Source organism: Gadus chalcogrammus, chromosome 13 (genome assembly GCF_026213295.1).
Source record: "Gadus chalcogrammus isolate NIFS_2021 chromosome 13, NIFS_Gcha_1.0, whole genome shotgun sequence".
Classification (NCBI taxonomy): Eukaryota; Metazoa; Chordata; class Actinopteri; order Gadiformes; family Gadidae; genus Gadus; species Gadus chalcogrammus.
In genome coordinates this window covers 10,545,056-10,563,990 of record NC_079424.1, presented here as the reverse complement: position 1 = coordinate 10,563,990, position 18,935 = coordinate 10,545,056, and the positions used below count along the sequence as shown (strand labels likewise).

Here is an 18,935-nt window from a genome sequence, read left to right as displayed (position 1 = left end):
CGTTTTCAATCGATGTCCTTGTGAACCCATGTAAACCACAGTAAGACTCTGTAGACGAGTCAATGAACGCATCGTGTCGTTGGACAGACACGAGTCGTCGTACACAACCAGCTCCAAGCTGGTCAGCGTCTGGTTGGAGAAGCAGTCGGCAGGTTCTCCCAAACCCTTCTCCGGAACACTGACATATTTGGAATAGTTATTCATTGCCCAAGAGAAGTGCTTCAGCTTTGGCAAACCGGAAATAATACAGTGAAACATCTGCACTTGGTTTCGTATGTCACCAGCTGAGTGATATTCAAGAGAGGTCAGATTCGTGAATTGTGAGAGAAACGCAAGGAAATGTTCAGGAGAAAGGAAATCCACATTACACAGACTGATGCAGGTCATCAGTTCGGGGTCCACCACTGTCAAACATTTTATCACAGTAAACGCATTACGCGTGTTGTTACCCCTTAAAGCCAAACTCCTAAGTTTTGGAAACTTGTTTAGATGTCGTGCGCATTCTTGAATCCCATTGTCCACTACCAGTGTGGAGAGAGATGGGAGCGTTGATGCCAGCTGTATCCAGTGCTTCTCCTTGAGCCCACCCAGCACCACGGCACGTTTGAGACCTCTGCGAGCAAGACTTGTCCAAAACTGAGGATTGTATCGCCCGTTTTTGAAACTGAAACACGCGGTATAGTCTTCCCATAGAGAGCGATGGCTCACGAGTTGGTCGAAATACTTGCAGCACACACGGACGTTGAACTTGTCGGCTGCTGGGAGATATGTGAACACGTGGAGCAATACATCTGCAGGTAGATGGTGGAGAAGGTTGGCCATCAAGCCTGAGTCAGAGTCCAAACATTGGACTTGTCAACGCACGCGTTGGTAACAACTTGGTGTTCTTGATCCTTGTCATAATTCATTAGTTGATGTGTTGGTTCTCTTTAAATATATTTTAAATCCATTAGTTTCTTCTGATTGCAAGTCGGACCTGTTTCATACAAGAAGGTTTACCGCGACCTGCTGTATCTCCTTCTGGTTGTTTGCGCGCGCCGCTGGGCGGTTGTCGAACACCTCGGTCGTGCATTACCGCCACCAACTGGACTGGAGTATATAGGTAGTCTGGATATATATATATATATATATATATATATATATATATATATATATATATATATATATATATATCTATAAAATTAAATTCAACATGATTTAATGAAATTAAATTTATAATCACTTATTTGCATGCATTGGGGGGGGGGTCTTTTCTTGTCCCGTCTCCAGTGCGCAACTGTCTCCGATTCAGAGCAATATGTGTCTGCAATATATGAATCTCGCAAGTTGAAGCAATCAGGGATCTGGACGCATAACGGCATACTGTAAATAATATGAATAAAGAATAATCTTGTTCTGAATTAAAGAAAATAAAGGCCACTGTGAGTGATTGACTGATTATCCTTCCAATGGACTGCGTAAGGACGCCCACTACTGCATCGTGATTGGTTATGTCAGGTCCTTATATTCCTTGCGCTTCCGTTTTTGTTCTCTCTCTTCACGCGACCCTATCGCGAGGTAACGACTATTACCGTCACATCACGATTCACTCTTGTGGCAACATTATAAAAATCTCCCACTTGTACTTGTTATAATCTAATGTTAGGGTGTAGAGGCGTCCGTTTTGTCTGCCTAGGCGCTAGACTTTCCATTATTTTCTAATCAGGCCTCGACTTCATAGTTGTGCGCTAACTAGCCTAGCATAGAAGCTATACACATGTGCTCGTGGCCTACACGTTTTGGGCGCTTGTTCCCACGCCAATCTTGATGTTAATCGACTGTGGGAAGTCATGTATAACCTGACATGTGTCATTCCGTTGCAGATATCACCCTCGTCTTTAAACCAGCTGTTAAGCGATCCTTGGAAGCACTGCAAAGATGCCCAGGGAAGACAGGGCCGCATGGAAGTCTGGCTACTTCGTCAAAATCATCGTAAGTACATCTATAAAGCAGCTAATGCGTATAAGAGGATGTTTGCGTGTTTCGTGGTTACTCAAAAATGAACGTTGGTCATGTATAGATGCAGTATTGTTGATTGAATCGCAATTTAAAAGTGATGTTAATTGCTAGTCCCTTGACGCGTAGCCACCAAGACCCTAACGTTAGTCGCTTGAGGTTGACGCTATTTCAGACTTGAATTTAGAAGTGTCGCCGTCTATTGCGTAGTCACAGGTTACTTGCATGTATGCGTGTTCCTCCAATTTGTGTCCCTTAAGCTTATTGTTTACTTATCTTTTCTGCAGCAACTTTTGGATGACTACCCAAAATGTTTCATCGTCGGCGCCGACAACGTTGGCTCCAAGCAAATGCAGACCATCCGTCTGTCTCTGCGCGGAAAGGCTGTCGTGCTCATGGGTAAAAACACCATGATGCGCAAAGCCATCCGTGGACATCTGGAAAACAACCCAGCCCTGGAGAAGTGAGTTGGAAGTCAGTTATGGACATTTCGTTTATCCTCTAAACATGACTGAATTTAGCAGGATAAGTTACAGAGCAGCTTGTGTAGTGTTGTGCTGTCGTTCCCCCTGCATAAAGCAAATTGTTACCATCTATTCTTGCTTGTCTACATCCCCTGATGAACAGGGACGCTTGGTTTCAAACAGTATCTTGGCTATTCATGTATGTGCAACCAGTTCAGTCTTCACTAAGACTTCCAAGTAGCTAATGGCTTTATTTATCTTTAGGCTACTGCCCCACATCAAGGGAAACGTAGGATTTGTCTTCACCAAGGAAGATCTGGTCGAGGTCAGGGACCTGCTGCTGTGCAACAAGGTGAGGCATGCCAACTTTCTCCAATGTGAAAAGAATATTAGTCCAAGTTATGCCTTCGTAAAAGCTTTAATCTGGAAAAACTACCATGTATGTCAAGTACACCGTTATGTTTTGACACACTTTTTTCATTAAAACAGGTGCCTGCAGCTGCCCGTGCCGGAGCCATTGCCCCATGTGAGGTGATTGTGCCAGCCCAGAATACTGGTCTGGGCCCAGAGAAGACTTCTTTCTTCCAGGCTTTGGGTATCACCACAAAGATCTCCAGGGGTACCATTGAAATCTTGGTGAGTTATTGAGTGATTATAATGTATTCCTGAGAGATGCTATTGTCTTCTGCAATTTTAACATTTTCATATTTTCTCATTCCTAGAGTGACGTTGGCTTGATCAAGACCGGTGACAAGGTTGGTGCCAGTGAGGCCACGCTCCTCAACATGCTGAACATCTCGCCCTTCTCGTACGGTCTGATCATCCAGCAGGTGTATGACAATGGCAGTGTTTACAGCCCTGAGGTGCTTGACATCACAGAGGCAGCCCTGCACGCCCGCTTCTTGGAGGTGAGACTTCAGTTCAGCCTACCTAGTCCTGTCTTTAGCCATTGTGCAAATAAAGTAATGAAACAACATGGTTATTACTGGATGCAGGATAAGTTACAGTACAGCTTGTGTAGTGCTGTTCTGTCGTTCCCCCTGCACAAAACAACTGGTTGCCTTCTATTCCTGCTGGTCTGCATCCCAAGATAAGCAGGGGTGTTGGTGTCAAACAATAAAACTTTAGGTTGTGTAGCTTGTCTTTTATAGGAAAGGTATTGCGCCCCTACCTGCACTTAAAGCTGCAATGTGATTTTTACAAATGTTTTTCTTCTCAGGGCGTGAGGAACATTGCTAGCGTGTGTCTGGAGATCGGCTACCCAACTCTGGCCTCCATCCCCCACTCTATCATCAATGGCTACAAGAGGGTCCTTGCAGTTGCTGTGGAGACTGACATCTCCTTCCCCCTGGCAGAGAAGGTATTGGAGCATGCTACATAATAACATTGCCGTTAAGGTCATCTTTCAGTGACGCCTGGTGGCTCATTTGTAGTTCCCCGGCAAACAGTAAAAGGGTGCATGTCACCTGTTGCAAGTTTGGTTCCAGGAAAGTTAAGCTCACCTGTTACAGGTTAGGTTACTGTAAAGCGTGTGAAGCACTTTTCTGTCTTTCTCCCTGCAGACAGAAAACTGTTAGATAAGTTGTGATATCATGACCCTGATGAGCAGATGCGCTCCAAAGTGAACATTTTAATATCTATAGGGCTTTGACTTCGAACTTCGTAATGAGAATATAATTAGAATATCAAAAAATAAATCAAAATTCGAACGAATATTAGGCAGCCCTTAATATTCAAACCTGTTATGGGCAGGCCAAGAGGGAGAGACGTCGGAGAACCCGACGCACTCTATTCATAATATTGTAATGACCACGGAAGAGGCAGTGAATGAAGTATTGATTAGACCGCGATTTATTAGAAACCCAATAAACCGTTGGAACACGCAAGACCGGTAACCATAGCAACGCCGGTAAACAAACCACGCAAAACCCAATCCAGGGCTGAATCCGAATACTCATACTTATAGTATGCATTCTGTAGTACGCCACAAATATAGCGCGTCCGAATGCTCAGTACGCATTGTGTAGTACGGAAAACGTTAATGAATGCGTACTACCCATTGGTACTACCGCCACAGTATACAACGGTAGGTCACTACGCTATCCCACAAAGCAACCGGAGTCTGGTAACGAACAAAGAAGTGATGGCTGACCCGACACTACCAACAGCGGCTTAGAAAGACGTCGTAGAAAGCGGCGAAAAAATAGTCATTAAAAAGAGTAAAGTAAGTCATTAAGTAAAAAGAGACATTTTTAATTTTATAGCAACGATGACAAGACGGAAAACAGGTAACTTATCAAGGTAGTTTTGCCGGCATCTGAGGGGAGATACGTCATCTCCAAACATCCGGTGGAGTTTCGGCGGTGTTCGGAAGCGTTCTACGCATAGCTGTAGACCGTACTACACTTGACAGTGTAGTACGGTCTTCAGCTGTAATAATAATACATTTAATTTAGAGGCGCCTTTCAAGACACCCAAGGTCACCTTACAGAGCATATAGTCATCATAATATGCTATGCGTAGAACCAGGGCTCCAGAGTGCGCCTAATTTGGGCGCACATGCGCCTAGAATTCGGGGTAGTGCGACCAAATATTTTATTTGGGCGCACCGGTGCGACTGAAAATGTATCTGGTATAATTTTATTTATTTACAGAGCAGTCTATTCATAATATTGTAATAACCACGGAAGAGGCAGTGAATGAATTATGAATTAGACAGCGATGTATTAGATACCTAATAAACCGTTGGAACACGCAAGACCGGTAACAATAGCAACGCCTGTAAACAAATCCGCGAAGCCCAATCCAGGGGCCTGTACTACGAAGCTCGATTAGAGGGTTAACAAGGTATGTTGAGCTGACAGCCTGGGTTAGCTGTACCATGGAAGTCGATCTCTTTAAGTGTCGCTGTCTCACCATGGTGACTAAACGCTCGCAACCAAACCTGGTTGGGAGCAGCTTTTCAGCGAGTCTACCCGGAGATCGGCTACTTATATCGGCGTGCGCAGCTTCCTAGCCCTTCCTCCGATAATGGCGTCACCATTTGTGGGTGTTCCCATGGACCTCGGCGCACTTATCGTACAGGCGTCTCTCCGGAAACAGAGGGTTTTTCGGGACAGAACCGATCCCTTGGCATTGTCTGACGATATTCTTTATGAGAGAAAGTTAGGAAAAAGTTAGTCTGGAGCCCTGCGTAGAACGCTTCTGTTCAGTAGACACTGAACAGAAATGGTATGTACTAAGTATTGGGATTCAGCCCAGGTCTTACTGAAGGCATTTAATGGTCAAAATATTATTAATAAATATTTGAATATTAATAAACGAACAAACTTCGAATATGATTTTTGGGCAAAAGTCAAAGCCCTACTTTGAATGGTGGTTGACTTTGCGTATGTTGTTTTCCAAGGTCAAGGCCTACCTGGCTGATCCAACCGCCTTCGCTGCAGTGGCAGCACCTGCTGCTGTGGCCGCTGCTGCAGCACCAGCTGCTGCGGCTGCCCCTGCCAAGGAGGCCGCGAAGGACGAGTCTGAGGAATCTGATGATGACATGGGCTTCGGTCTGTTTGACTAAACGACTCCAGCGATCGGATGTATCAATCACCACCCTGATGAATAAAACAGTGTCAAATGTTGCTGCATTAGTTGCTCATTCTTTCTTAGACTTTCACTATGGGAAAAACGAATTTACGCCACCTCATAATAGGTAAACTCAGGATGTTGGTAGTCGAATAGGACTAAACCAGGAGTCTCAACCTCACGGCCTGGGGGCCAATTGAGGCCCGCGGGATGATATTTTGTGGCCCCCTACTTTACATCAAAGTTTAGTGTTGGTGCGGCCCGTGTGTTGTCAAACGCGCAATTTTGCTGAGTGGCTTGCAACGCTTTATCACTTGTGATGGGGTGACCAGATGTCCCGGTTTTGCCAGGACGATCCCAATTTTGAGTTGCGTGTCCTGAATCCCGACAAGCCAAAGGACGCTAAAATGTCCCAGTTTCAACCAACCGCTATGAAATGTCCCCTGTTGTCAACGATCACATAGCCATTGTGATTTAATTATAGCCAGATCATTAACTTGGATTGGGTCGGTTGTGCACTTTTTTTTTTTTTTGGAATACTTGATGTGACCCAGACTACCTCCAGCGGCCCCCAGGTAAGTAGAGTTTGAGACCCCTGGACTAAACCCTTGAGTTTCAGTAATTGCAGTTGTGGGGTGACCTGGCCCACATGTAAACTTTGATTTCATGCTCTCTGCTAGATGGTTTGGGTACTGAAGATGGATGGAAGTGCCAGTATTGTATTAATATTAAGTGTTGACATCCGGTCACCTGTAGAACAGCGTTATGCCACATTTACTACTTAGAATCAAATTCAGGTAGTGGGCTCTGACGCCGTGGCGCCTGAAAGTAAAACTAATCTCACCTTGGAGGGCCAGCCAGGTGCTATGCCTTGTTGGTGGGTGGAGCTCGGCCCGGGAGTCATCGGGTGCTTCCCGTACGTATATATGCTACTGTTTTTGAGGAGCTACGTCTGAGTTTAAACTGATGCCCGCGCCTGAGTGAGTGCTTCTCAGGATACCGCTACGGCGACTGTATTTCATATACATAATCGCTCACTATCATACACAACGACGGTGTTAAGAGTATCACAAATGCCGTGGGTTTTGACACGACCTCTCCTCCACAGATCCAAAAATCTAATTTCTTTAAGTGTTTGAAATCCAGGCTTCAATGCGGATTCACTTGAAGGTTTCTTACTTTAAGCAACTACTTCTAGCCATAAGTCGAATGTGTTGTGGTTGTGATGGACAGCGTCACATCAGTCCATGTTGTACCACTTTCTGGCCCATAGGCGGCGACCTCGATGCTCTTCATTTAATATAAAACGAGAAGAAGTCCGGTTCGCCCGTCCGGCAGCAGAGCGCTCCGTTTCCTAAACTTGTACAGTCCATATCATATTTCCTTATTACTACAGTACTAATCCATGTGCTTTACTAAGAGTGTTTTAGACGTGATCTCGTTCAAGAACTTAAGTTGCTGTATGTTTATTATATCTTCATAACTGCCCTTCCCTTTTTAACAACCCTGGCGTATCCCAGTTTTGATGGCTGTTATCTCCCCAAGCAAGAGAGTGTATTTGTGCACCTTTTGCTGGATGAACTTGATGGGTACCAACAGAGGCTTGACAGAAAAAAGTGAGTTCATACGATCATTTATTTAAACATAGCTATATCAGCAAAGGATGAAAAGCAGTATCACATGTCGATAAGACCTGTGTATCAATGCGGGTTAACTTATTTGGTTCTTCTGTCAGTGTCTTGGTGTTTCCACCGTTGCCAAGCCGACTACGCTTTTTGATCCACAAGACGACCGAGTCCCACTCAGAACTGGCCACCTTCTCAGTAGGGGAGGACTGGAGTCGCCGGGTGGTGGTGTGCTTTTCAGAGCAACGGTAATCAAATGCTAACCCAATGTTAATGTGTCTTCACTATTATATGTTGTAATTTCAGCATAAAATCAACATAACTTTTGGTTTAAATGCTGTTCCTGAACTCTATAGGTGCTATGTAGATGATGCTTGTGACCCAGAGAATAACCCCAGCTGTTCTGTGGGTGAGGCAGCACTAACCCCGAGGAACAGAGGTCACATGGACAAAGCCCACGTTAATCCCCCGCCCAGCCGGAGACGAACCAGAGCCTCCAAGCGACCCGACAGGGCTCTCTATACACCCCAAACAGCCCGACAGCGATCGTCCTTCCCACAAGACCCACCAGCACAGGGCAGAGCCCCGGAGCCGGCCAGCTTGAGCTCCTGCAGTACCACATCGGAATCCAAACTTTTCACTGACACACCCATGGCCATGCCCTCTCATGTTTCCAGTATGCCCCACGACGGTACCCATGGCGGAGATTTCAACAGCCCATTAAAGAATTTGGAGACAGCATTGCCCGAGGCGGATCCCTTGACATGGTCCTTCTCCTTAGAGCAGACCATGTCTGACTTCACTGGCATGAAACTGGATCAGGGCAGATGGGGGGGAAAGCCGAAGCTGGAGGAAGAGGCCGAAGGGGGTGATGAAGAGGAAAGGGGGACGGAAATGGCCAGCCCCTGTGATGCAAACCTGACTGAAGACATTAAAACGCTTATAATAACTAAATTAACCGATGAGGTACAGTAGAGTTACACCCTGTTGTATTATGATTCTTTTGAGTGAATGTTGTCTTTGAGAGTTGTCAGTTGATAATTTTAAACCTTACCAGTTTAAAATTATAGAATAAGAATAAACAAGTTGAGATAAAAGCATTGACGTTTGTTTTAGTGGGTAGACCTACTTCTAATGAGCAGTAATATCTGTCTTAATCAGATTTCCGCAGGGCTGAAGGAAACTGATGGGGTGGTCCTTGAGTATGCCCATAATGACTACTCTCCTTTTGAGACCGTGTTGATGAATACTGCGGAATTCGGCCATGTGATCGAGATCTACGGCTTCCCGGCTGTGTTCAAGACAGATGACCTGATCGATGCCTTCACAGATTACAGGTAAGGAGGGTTCAAACCCTTCATTCATGTTCTCAGTCCTACGGTAGCGTTAGCCTAGCTCAGATGTATTCTGTTGTTGGCTGTATTTGTAAGCTAATTATTTATCCCAATTTATAAAACCCATGTCATGACTGCTGTGAGTTTAAGATGTTCCCATTCTGTGGTTCCATCCAGTGCTGGAGGAATGAAAATCACATGGGTGGATGACACGCATGCCCTGGCGATTTTCTCCAGTGAGACTGCAGGTAGGTTCCCCTCCATAAACACCATGAATGAAGTATATACCTGTTCACAGATCTGTGAGAGATGTAATCTCTGTGGTGGGCCTCCAACTGCTTTATATTTATGTCATGGCTCCCAATAGACTCCAGTGTCTTTCACTCTATCCTAGCACACCATGCCCTCAGCATCAACCATCCGCTCCTCAAGACGCGCACACTCTCACAGGCGAGCCAGCAATCCAAAGCTAAAGCCGGCCAAAGAGCAGGTAACGCACCACCAGGTGATCGCAGTGGGGGGACGGCGATGTGGGCTTCACATGGGTGCATGTAGATGGGACGGCTTTCCAAGATCTTTAAATATTCAAGGATGCACTGATGGGAATACTTTGATCGTCATTCGATTAATTTTCTTCTCCATGATGTCAAAGACGTCAACAGCTTTTGTTTACGTGGCTGCGTGGGACAAAGATTCATATTTGTAATGTCTGAGCACTAAAAAACGAGTTAATATTGGCCACTATATAAATTCATCCCATCACATTCACCCCTTTTAGTATATGAAAACAATGAGGCTTAGTCAAATTAATCTAAAGGGCATTACCGACTAGTCAAGCTTGTTTTGTTGGTTTTTAGCCATCGGTCTGGGGTTTAACTAAATCGGTGTAACTCTCTGTAGCACCTTGTAAAATTCTGTCATGACTAATCTACAAGCCTTTAGTTACTGATGAACTTATCAGTAACAAAACATTATGAATTTATTACGTTTTGATGGATAAGCGCTATGTTAAATGATCCCTATTTTACAATCAGGTGTGATGTTGATTAGCAATTACAAGCCATGTCCAAATAGGCCCTGTAGTGACATCAGAAGCGGGATTATCCCCACAGATGTAGGTTGGATGGATAGACCAGCCTACCAGTTGGTACGGACCACTGGATAGGCTGGTTGGCTTACCATCTATACGTGTATATTAAGGTTTTTATTAATGTATAGGATTAAGGATGTTCCTCCTTAATCAAAGGCTCATAAATGACTTGACTAATGACTGTTTTTCTCTCCAAAGAGTTCATCCAGCCGGTGAAGGAGCGTCCCAAGACTGACTCGGCTGTTGCCAGGCGCATGGTCACCAGGGCTCTGGGGATACAAACGGGACGGGTCAAGCGTTACTGAAGAGGAGCCCAGAGATCCTTGTGGACTAACAGGTTGACAGCCTAATCTCAACTCACCTAGACAAGCCTTGCACACATGAACTCCGGAGAGTCAGGTCCGGAGATTATCAGGAGCTGCCCCTTCGCACATGCAACACGCAACATTAGATAAGACCGACTGGTTCAGACGTATTGGAGATCCTCCGTATCCTTAAGGCAAGGGGTGTAGGACGTAACTCAAAAATAATGCATGGATAGACGTTGTGTTTTGTTTACAACACATCGGAGACGGCGGGTGAGGCTACCAACCCTGTAATGCTGACTTTTTGCGGTGTTATCCATACTGCATTTATTAAGACGATTCTGCAATACCAGCAGAAGAGTGGAAAGCAAAATACAGGCAAGAAGAGAAATGTATGAAGCAGCTACACTCTATGCTCCCGGTTTCGTGCCAGTCACAGGACAGAAATGTCGGCACGCCCACACACTCGTTCTGAATTCTCCCGCTCGCCCGTTCTCCTGACTTTACACTAAGGTCCTGGGCCCTGTTTCCCGAAAGCATCGTTAGCCTAAGTGGATCGTGAAGTGCGTCGTACGAGCATCGTACAGTTTTCACACCGTTTCCCGACAGCATCGTTGGTAACGAATGTTGTGAAAATGCTTGTAGCTAACGAGGACTCCAGGGGTACTCATAGGATGCTAAGAGCATCCTATGAGTACCGCCTCAGTGGCGTCACCAGCGGACATTCCGTGTATTGGATGCGTTTTATTAAAACACATCTAATACCACGGAATGCCCAGTTGGCGCAATTTACGCAAGCAAAAACAGTGGTTACCGCCGATATTTTACTCATAGACTACTGTTCAATTTAAACAGCCAAGATAGAGACATGTTAGAAGTCAACGACAACATAATTTATTGCAGCAATTTAAAATTCCAAAAATATATGCGCAGCCGATATGTACAGATCAAACGCCACGTCACAAGGCATATAATAAAATCAAATTATTCCATTGCTCTTGTGTGGGAGGACGATTTCGAGCTGCACTTGCTGTCTCCCTCTGATTTTTATTCAACCATCGTGGTTAATTTCCTCATATTGATAAATGACAGAAGACTGTAGACATGCATCATGCTGAGACCAACGGGTGTCGGAGAATTTCTGCAGGCGTTTTTTGTTGCTATTGTTTGCACTGTAGGCGCTTCGGTGAGTTTGTGATGAAGTTCACTATTTATTGTACAGTAATGAACATCCCTGACCGTAGTTAATCGCTTTTGTAGTCTACACTCAGAGTGAACTCATTATTGCATGCGGGTGTCTTCATTCATAAAAAAATTAAAACATTCGGGAGTATGCAACAATACAAATTATTCTAAAGAGGTCAGAGACTCCGTGCGCAGCCCCGCCTTCCCCAGTGAACCAAGAAAGCCCGCGCCCTGACGAACGGGGGATTTGACCCCCTCGGTTTTACACAGGAAACTTGAGATAAGAAGGTGAAATCGCCGGACGTGCCAAGATGCGACCGAACCGGCTTGGCAGTGTAAAAAGACCTATAGCCTACTTCATCCTGCCCAACAATATGGGCAGGATCTAGACCGAGCTCTCCTAATCGGGTCAGCAATAGCCGTGTGTCAATGCCAAGCCTCTGCGTTTTAATGAAAATGAATGAATGGAATGCTGCATTTTTAATGTCTACAAATATTCTAGACTAAAGAGTGCACGCAATCAATTAAACCTTATGCGGAATCAGATAAAGTCGGCTCTCTTTGCTGCGCAAAGCATGTTTCAGAAATCAGCACATTAAGATAAATGTAGTTGTCACACGAGCTTTTTTTGATTATTGTAATATGGAATTATTTCAGGGGGAAAATGCCGTGAAAAAATATACGCATAGTGCACCCCATTTTCCTGCGACATTCCTGCCTCTCCCCCTCCTACTGAGCCCATTTCAGCACCGTGTCAGTAGACAGTTACAATCCTACGAACGTCGTGAGTGCAGTGAACACGCGTTCATGTTAAGAGGAGTTTCAGGAAACGCTCCAAAGAAATTTACGAAGGATCGGAAGATCCATCATGAGAATGGTCGTACGAGCGTGGATCAATCGTTATCGGGAAACGGGGCCCTGGTCGGTTAAACAAAAAACTAAAGAAAATCTAAAAACTAAAATCTTCCACTTTTCCCATTTGCCAAATAGCAGGAGGCAAACCCTGGACCCAATGTAGACAGTAGTTAAAATGAGGTGCATATAGTAATGAATAATGTCCTCAAAAGTAACTTGAGATCTGCTTTGTCTGCTTATTTATTTACAAATGTAATGTTCTCCCACATTTCCCACAATGCATCCATAACAATCTCACCCAGCTAGTAAAATGTACACTTGCACAATAAGGGGGGCCCTCGAGTCGCCACACCACCATAGACATGCATAAACAAGGCACTTTCACTAACTATTTACAGTACATCTGAAATATGGCACCAAAGTCCCTGACTGCAATAATTTAACAAAATGTAGACTTTAAAGAAAAGCCATGGGGATGATAGGCACATTAAGATGAAAGGTATTGTAGTTTCACAAAAGAAAAAAAAGTATTTCCATGGACAATTTTCAGATGTTTCGATTCAGAAAGATTCTTAAACAGGAATAAACCGCATGTAAAATCCACCATTGGATATCATTTGAAAATTAAAACTAGTGAATATGGTGGAATAATAAAACTGGCAATAACAATAGTTGCCTAGCACCATTGATGCTTGACACCTAAAGATTATTTTAGGAAATATTGGACCGTTTTGAAATCTGATTGAACATGGTCACTACACATTCCTGCATGCTTTATCTTGACGTCTGTGGCTTTGCGTGTCAAAATTGTATATTACAGTCCTTGTCATTTAAGATCATCAATGTAATTGATTTTCCCATATCTTTAAATATATTTATACATATATATCTCTATCCATCCTACTTATTTCCTATGGATACACCACAAAATGTCATGCTGCACAAATTCTGAACGTAAAACGAGTGCAAAAATATGGTCTTTGTGTCATGAAGCTTAACGACTTGTAAATTGGCTTGATTGACATTGGGACTATGAAGGGATTTGGTTTGACCGGAAACGAGCACCACATCACTCCGTGTTGTTCAGTGGGAGCAGTGAAGACAAAATAGGATAAAAGCACATTTTTCTGTATGCGTGCATGGTCAAAAATCGTTATTTCCAATATGAAGCTAGCAGTTCATTCATTCGCTGGTTCATCCTCCATTTCTCAGAGGTTGAACTGAGGCAAAAAATCCACAACCAATCAGAAGGTAGCTGGGGGAGGAGGCGGGAAAGAAGAGGTCAGCTCCCTCTAGTGGTTTTCAAGTGTTCCTGCGGTCTAGCTGCCCCAGCGTGGTCCTGTTCCTAGCCTTCTGTTGCTGTTTAGGTTTGCTTGTCCGCTGTCCTTGGTCTACCTGTGTGACAGCTGATTGGTCAGCAATCCGGGAAATGTCTCCTCTGTCTCCGAGCTCAGCGAACCACCTGGGAGGGTAAGGGGGGGGGGGTTTGGAAGTATATGAGGTGGTAATGAGTACAAATGAAGGCTGGGGTCTTCCAAACAAATTGAGCACAATTTATCTCAGATCCAGCCGGCTGACAATTTTATAGCAGAACTTCTGTGGGGAGACGCCGAGACGGCACAGAGCCTGGGCCAGAAACCAAAATGCAAGGGGCGGACTAACCCCTTATTTCCTGTTTCATTGCTAACCTACTCTACTCATTAGTGGGAGTGAATAAAGCTCTCAGAACCAGATTTTAATTAGTCCATTTCTACAGTGGCCCCTACACAGTGTTGAAAACCTTTACAGACACTTTTTTGATTGACTACTGCTGGCACAATTTGTGATTGCCAATTACAAGCTTGAATATCCCTGCCTCCAGCAACGTTATTGGTCGAATCAAATATGAAGCGAATAAAAAGTTCCTTTTTCCCCCAGGCTTGTCTGCCTTCAGACTTTAGATATTCATGTGAATTCTGATTTCTGAGATAAGTTAATGTATCCTTAAGACGGACCGTAAGTCATTAACGACGTTGCCGTTCTGTATTTCAGGAGGACTTGGCAGACATCTGGTGACATTTAAAACATTACATTTTCTTGAGCTGCCAACATCGACACTTCAGGATTCATCCAGCTGAGGAGGCAGTGAAGTGAACTCACTGTCACACACCACGCTGCCAACGTTCTCATGAGCCTAATGGAAACCTGTCTAGCAGAATCACTCAAGGGTTCTATAGAGTATTTTCACCGTCAGTATCGATGTTTTGTTTACGTTGATATGTTTTTTGTCACAAGTTCAAGTGGCAAACTATATTTTCAGGTGTTGTCGATGGGGGTTTTACTTTTTGCGTAATGATCCGTCAATTGTTGAATTTCATAAAAAAAATAAGTGTTTGTTACAATACCCTAATGTTAAGGAGTCAAACATATGTCTATCTCACTCAATAAAATATATATAGTGTGGAAGAAAATATATTTTTTATTTCATAGTACCGTATACGTTTTATTTCACAGTAATTAAGATTGTAATTTAAATTGTAATTGTTTAAATTAAAAAGGTTTGGAGGGTGATAATCATACCTATATGACAGTTGTACATCCATATCCTGTTTCCGTCGTATCTGCAGCGGCACTTCATGATGTTGTTGCTGTAGTCAGACTCTGCGACTTCAAAGTTGGGATTGATCACAACCTAGAAGTTTATGAAATAGAATGGTGTGGGAAAAAAGGGCTGTTAGCAATTAACTTGACATTATTATAATTTAATATGAACACAATGTTTGTTTTTTTCACTAATTCAAGTCAGAATGTATAATGTGTGAGTGGGAGAGGTTTTGGGAGTGTCACTGCTAAGATTATTGTAAACAAAAAGAGGTATGGGCTGACCAGTCAATATTCATTTGTAGGATATATTAGTTGTAGGATTTCATAACATTGAAGAGTTCAGAGAGGGCTTATAAGTTATCAAATATAAATCGAACAAGACTTAAAAATAAGGCATAAGACGATGAAATAAAATTGTAGCAAAGTAAGATCAAGTAAAAGACATTTCCGCCGATGTCTCATTAGTTCATTAGAGGTGCAGTGTAGGATTTAGTGGCATCTAGTAGTGAGGTTACAGCCAGTAACTGAATACTCATTCTATACACACTGCACCTTTAACTCATTAGCGTTTGTTGGCGGGTGAGAGTTATCAGGAGGTTTGGCTTAGTGCACACCTGGAAGATGTAGTCCCCTGGCTTGACGTCCGTCACATCGATCCACTGACAGTCAATGTCGTGCCTGTAGGTGTCCCAGCAGCCCGTTGTGATACCCTGGGCGCCGAAGTTGGCACACTCAAACTTCTTCTGAATACCTGTGAACCAATCACATTTGTTCCTTAGGAGTGTACCTTGTAGTCTTTTAGTAATAGAAGCCACACCGCAAAAAAGGTTTTCATTGATCAAACCCGACAAAAAAAGAGATGATTCAGACCCATATTTTCTACATGATCCAATATGAACACAATAAGTTGATTCAAACTGTCGTTGGAAAGGATTTCTAAGACATGGGCCAATATATTTTCCTTATTGAAGAAATTGGTTTGACGAACCATGGCTCATTTTAATTAACATGGCAGAGGGTCTTGCACTTAACAAATAAAATAGGTGATTTGAGGTTGAAGCACTTACGTGTGTAATTTAGAAAAATGTCAGTTTTCTAAGTATGCATCAGATCTAAAACCATGTCTGCTCCTCGTTGATCATTGTGATTTAAGGATTTACTCAAATGCTACATTAAACAAAACAAGGTACTATTTGTGACCATTGTTTGCCTTGGAAACAGGACAGAATACTTTGGCCTTATGCCATTTCCTAAAGCTTGACACCACCGTCCTTGTAGACCTTCCAGTAAACAATAATCAACACTTAACAAACAGAGAAGGGAGATTCTGGTACCTTCTTCACAGTGGCTGTCTTCCAGACAGAAGCTGGCCTTGTGGCCCTCTGCAATCTTGGTACCGTTCAGACTGAAGAGGTCGTAGTGGGTAAACACCTCCATGCTGTGGTAGTGCCTGGACCAGAAAGGAGGTGTTAGGTAGAGTTGTAATCATTGAAGCCCCATGGGGAGGCCAGGCCAACGTCTAACCCTAACGCCTAATAACCATTTGGCAAAGGCTTTGTGGCAAACGGTTTCCAGCTTGTTTGTTTAGATTAATTATTATAACCCAGTGAACAGCACGGTTTGACCCATCATTTCTCCTGAGAACAAATAACTGTGATTTAACACTTTGCAACACTACTGCTCTTTCTTGTATCTGTGACCTTATTTGCCTTATCAACCAACCAGCTGTGGTGTCAGAAGGTTGCGTGTCACGATGGAAAACACAGGTATTAAGGCCCAATCCCATTTCTACCCCTTCCCCTTACCCCTTCAAAACAAGGGGGAGGGGTAAGGGGTAGAAATGGGATTGGGCCTAAAACATCTGAACATTACTACCGGGATGTATTATTCTGTCTCTTCAAACACAAGACGTGTGTGTGTGTGTGTGTGTGTGTGTGTGTGTGTGTGTGTGTTTTAATACTAGTCCGGATACACAGCATATAGTGAGTGTCTCACCTGTGACATTCGTGCCAGACCCAAGACTGGTGACCCGAACGTGGCCTGAAGTCGGATCGTCCGTTGTTGTGGATCTGGGAGGAGAAGCGAAGGAGCCGGCGGTAAGAGGTGGAGCTGGCTCCGGTGGCACTGCTGGACAGGCAGTGCTCCTCCTGGGCACACTGCAGCGCGTACATGGGCCTGTCCTCCAGGTAGGTGGTCTGCTCTACTGCCTGGGCGTTCAGAACCAGGTCCGGAGCCGCTAGGGGGGGAGATCGAGGAGGAGGAGGAGAAGGGGGTAAATGATGGTGTGGAGATACTAAATGGAGATGATACTTAATTGTAGTACAAATCGTATAAAAACACTTATTTGTTTAATTGATCAAAGTCCCTTTGTTGATGCTGCATATCAAGTTTCATGCTGAGCGAGTTAGAAAAGGTTATCTGAAATCCATGCAGAAATCCTGGATTTGAAACACCTTTGGCTTTGCAACCACATTCGGTAAACACACAAAAATACAATTTTTGATCTTGTATGTCATCAGTATGTCATACCATGTTAGTTGCCTTGATCTCAGCATCATTCAAGGAAAGCCAAGAAATCTTCTTTGAGATGTTTGGGGCTGTGTGGATGATGAAGTGCTTGGATATATTCACAACATGTGGAGTGAATTATTCAATAAACTTGTGTCTGCTGCTCTATTCATTTGTGGAAATCTCAATAAACCCTCGGATCAAATCTAGAAGGTTGGTGCACTTTGCCCACAAGGGGGATATGGAAATCACTCATTATGTATTCAGTCCATTACTGTGTTATTCATCTAGTGGCTACTGTCATTGTGTTATATGTAGTTTACTGTGTCGTAGAGGCAGTAAAAAAAAGGGACATGCCACAAGCAAAGTGTCTGTAATTTTGTGTGTGTGTGTGTGTGTGTGTGTGTGTGTGTGTGTGTGTGTGTGTGTGTGTGTGTGTGTGTGTGTGTGTGTGTGTGTGTGTGTGTGTGTGTGTGTGTGTGTGTGTGTGTGTGTGTGTGTGTTACCCTGTGTGCAGGACACCCCGGCAGCGAGGCGTCCTCCTCCCTTGGGACAGTTGAGGTGCTTTCCATGGTGGAGACACTGGTCCAGGGTCAGCTCTGTCCCTGAACATCTCACCCCACTCATGACCACCGCCTCGGCCGACGGTTCCCCCTGCCAGTACCACGTCTCCTGGGAAGGACCGCCGCAAAACCAAGGTCAATACTGGGGTCAACATGTGAAATATGCAACAAAAAAAACTTTTCTCAACCTGGCTTCCGGTTTTGGAGCCTACGATTTCAGCAGCCATGTGTTCCCCCAGAAAAAGCAAGTTAAAACTATGACCGGGCAACCATCCCATCCACAGCTGCAACACCATGACAATCGAACAATGCCAATGTTCACATCTTCTGTAGAAAGCAGCGGTGTATAACAAAATCCAATATAACTGCCCTGAAATAGGTCAAAATAGGAACAACTGAAGGAATAGCATCAACAACGTAAAGATAGTTTCAGATTTCTTTGAAATTAAATTAGTTCGCATATGAATGAAGCAAATGAGCTTATGTGAGTCAATGTTGTTCTTGACTCATTGTTCTTGGTCATTTCTCCAGACAAGCCTGTCCATTGCACTGCCCACCAGTTAAGAAATAAACAAAACAATGAATGTGACATAAACATGCATTTAAAAATGCCTTGTGTCTCACGTATAAATCCTGAGAGAAAGTAGGAACCTTGAATCCATGAGCATAAATAGGACATAGACTGTTTATTTTTACCTAATTATATAGTTCGGCTGTCTATGGCTAGGAATAACAAAGTTAGGTTCAATGAAGTTCATAGACTGTTACATAGCCAGCTGGAAAAGGAAACATTTGTGCTGGTAAATTGACCTTTTATGTTTCTTTTTGTAAAAATACTTTAAACTGAATGTT

At 43.8% G+C, this 18,935-nt stretch overlaps 3 protein-coding genes across 3 annotated transcripts in view; 2 read left to right on the top strand and 1 right to left on the bottom strand.

Moving 5' to 3' along the window:
* Positions 1-1,462: 1,462 nt before the first annotated feature.
* rplp0 (ribosomal protein, large, P0) lies at positions 1,463-6,091 on the top strand. The gene is made up of 8 exons (XM_056606654.1): positions 1,463-1,557; positions 1,863-1,971; positions 2,283-2,458; positions 2,724-2,811; positions 2,949-3,095; positions 3,182-3,367; positions 3,679-3,819; positions 5,866-6,091. The coding sequence occupies exons 2-8, from the start codon at positions 1,918-1,920 to the stop codon at positions 6,028-6,030; spliced, it is 957 nt and encodes a 318-aa protein (XP_056462629.1). The 5' UTR covers positions 1,463-1,557; positions 1,863-1,917; the 3' UTR covers positions 6,031-6,091.
* Positions 6,092-8,022: 1,931 nt separating this feature from the next.
* On the top strand, positions 8,023-16,718 carry r3hcc1 (R3H domain and coiled-coil containing 1). Its single transcript, XM_056606653.1, has 6 exons — positions 8,023-8,626; positions 8,822-8,997; positions 9,172-9,242; positions 9,389-9,484; positions 10,283-10,421; positions 14,461-16,718. The coding sequence occupies exons 1-5, from the start codon at positions 8,105-8,107 to the stop codon at positions 10,387-10,389; spliced, it is 972 nt and encodes a 323-aa protein (XP_056462628.1). The 5' UTR covers positions 8,023-8,104; the 3' UTR covers positions 10,390-10,421; positions 14,461-16,718.
* loxl2a (lysyl oxidase-like 2a) overlaps positions 12,555-18,935 on the bottom strand; it is a 29,830-nt gene continuing 23,449 nt past the window's right edge. Inside the window, exons 9-14 of the mRNA XM_056606652.1 lie at positions 18,027-18,192; positions 17,008-17,248; positions 16,347-16,462; positions 15,627-15,763; positions 14,989-15,100; positions 12,555-13,891 (exon numbers count right to left, since the gene is read on the bottom strand). Of these exons, the coding sequence (XP_056462627.1) occupies positions 13,821-13,891; positions 14,989-15,100; positions 15,627-15,763; positions 16,347-16,462; positions 17,008-17,248; positions 18,027-18,192 (843 nt within the window). The 3' untranslated portion in view covers positions 12,555-13,820. The remainder of the gene's footprint in view (positions 13,892-14,988; positions 15,101-15,626; positions 15,764-16,346; positions 16,463-17,007; positions 17,249-18,026; positions 18,193-18,935) is intronic.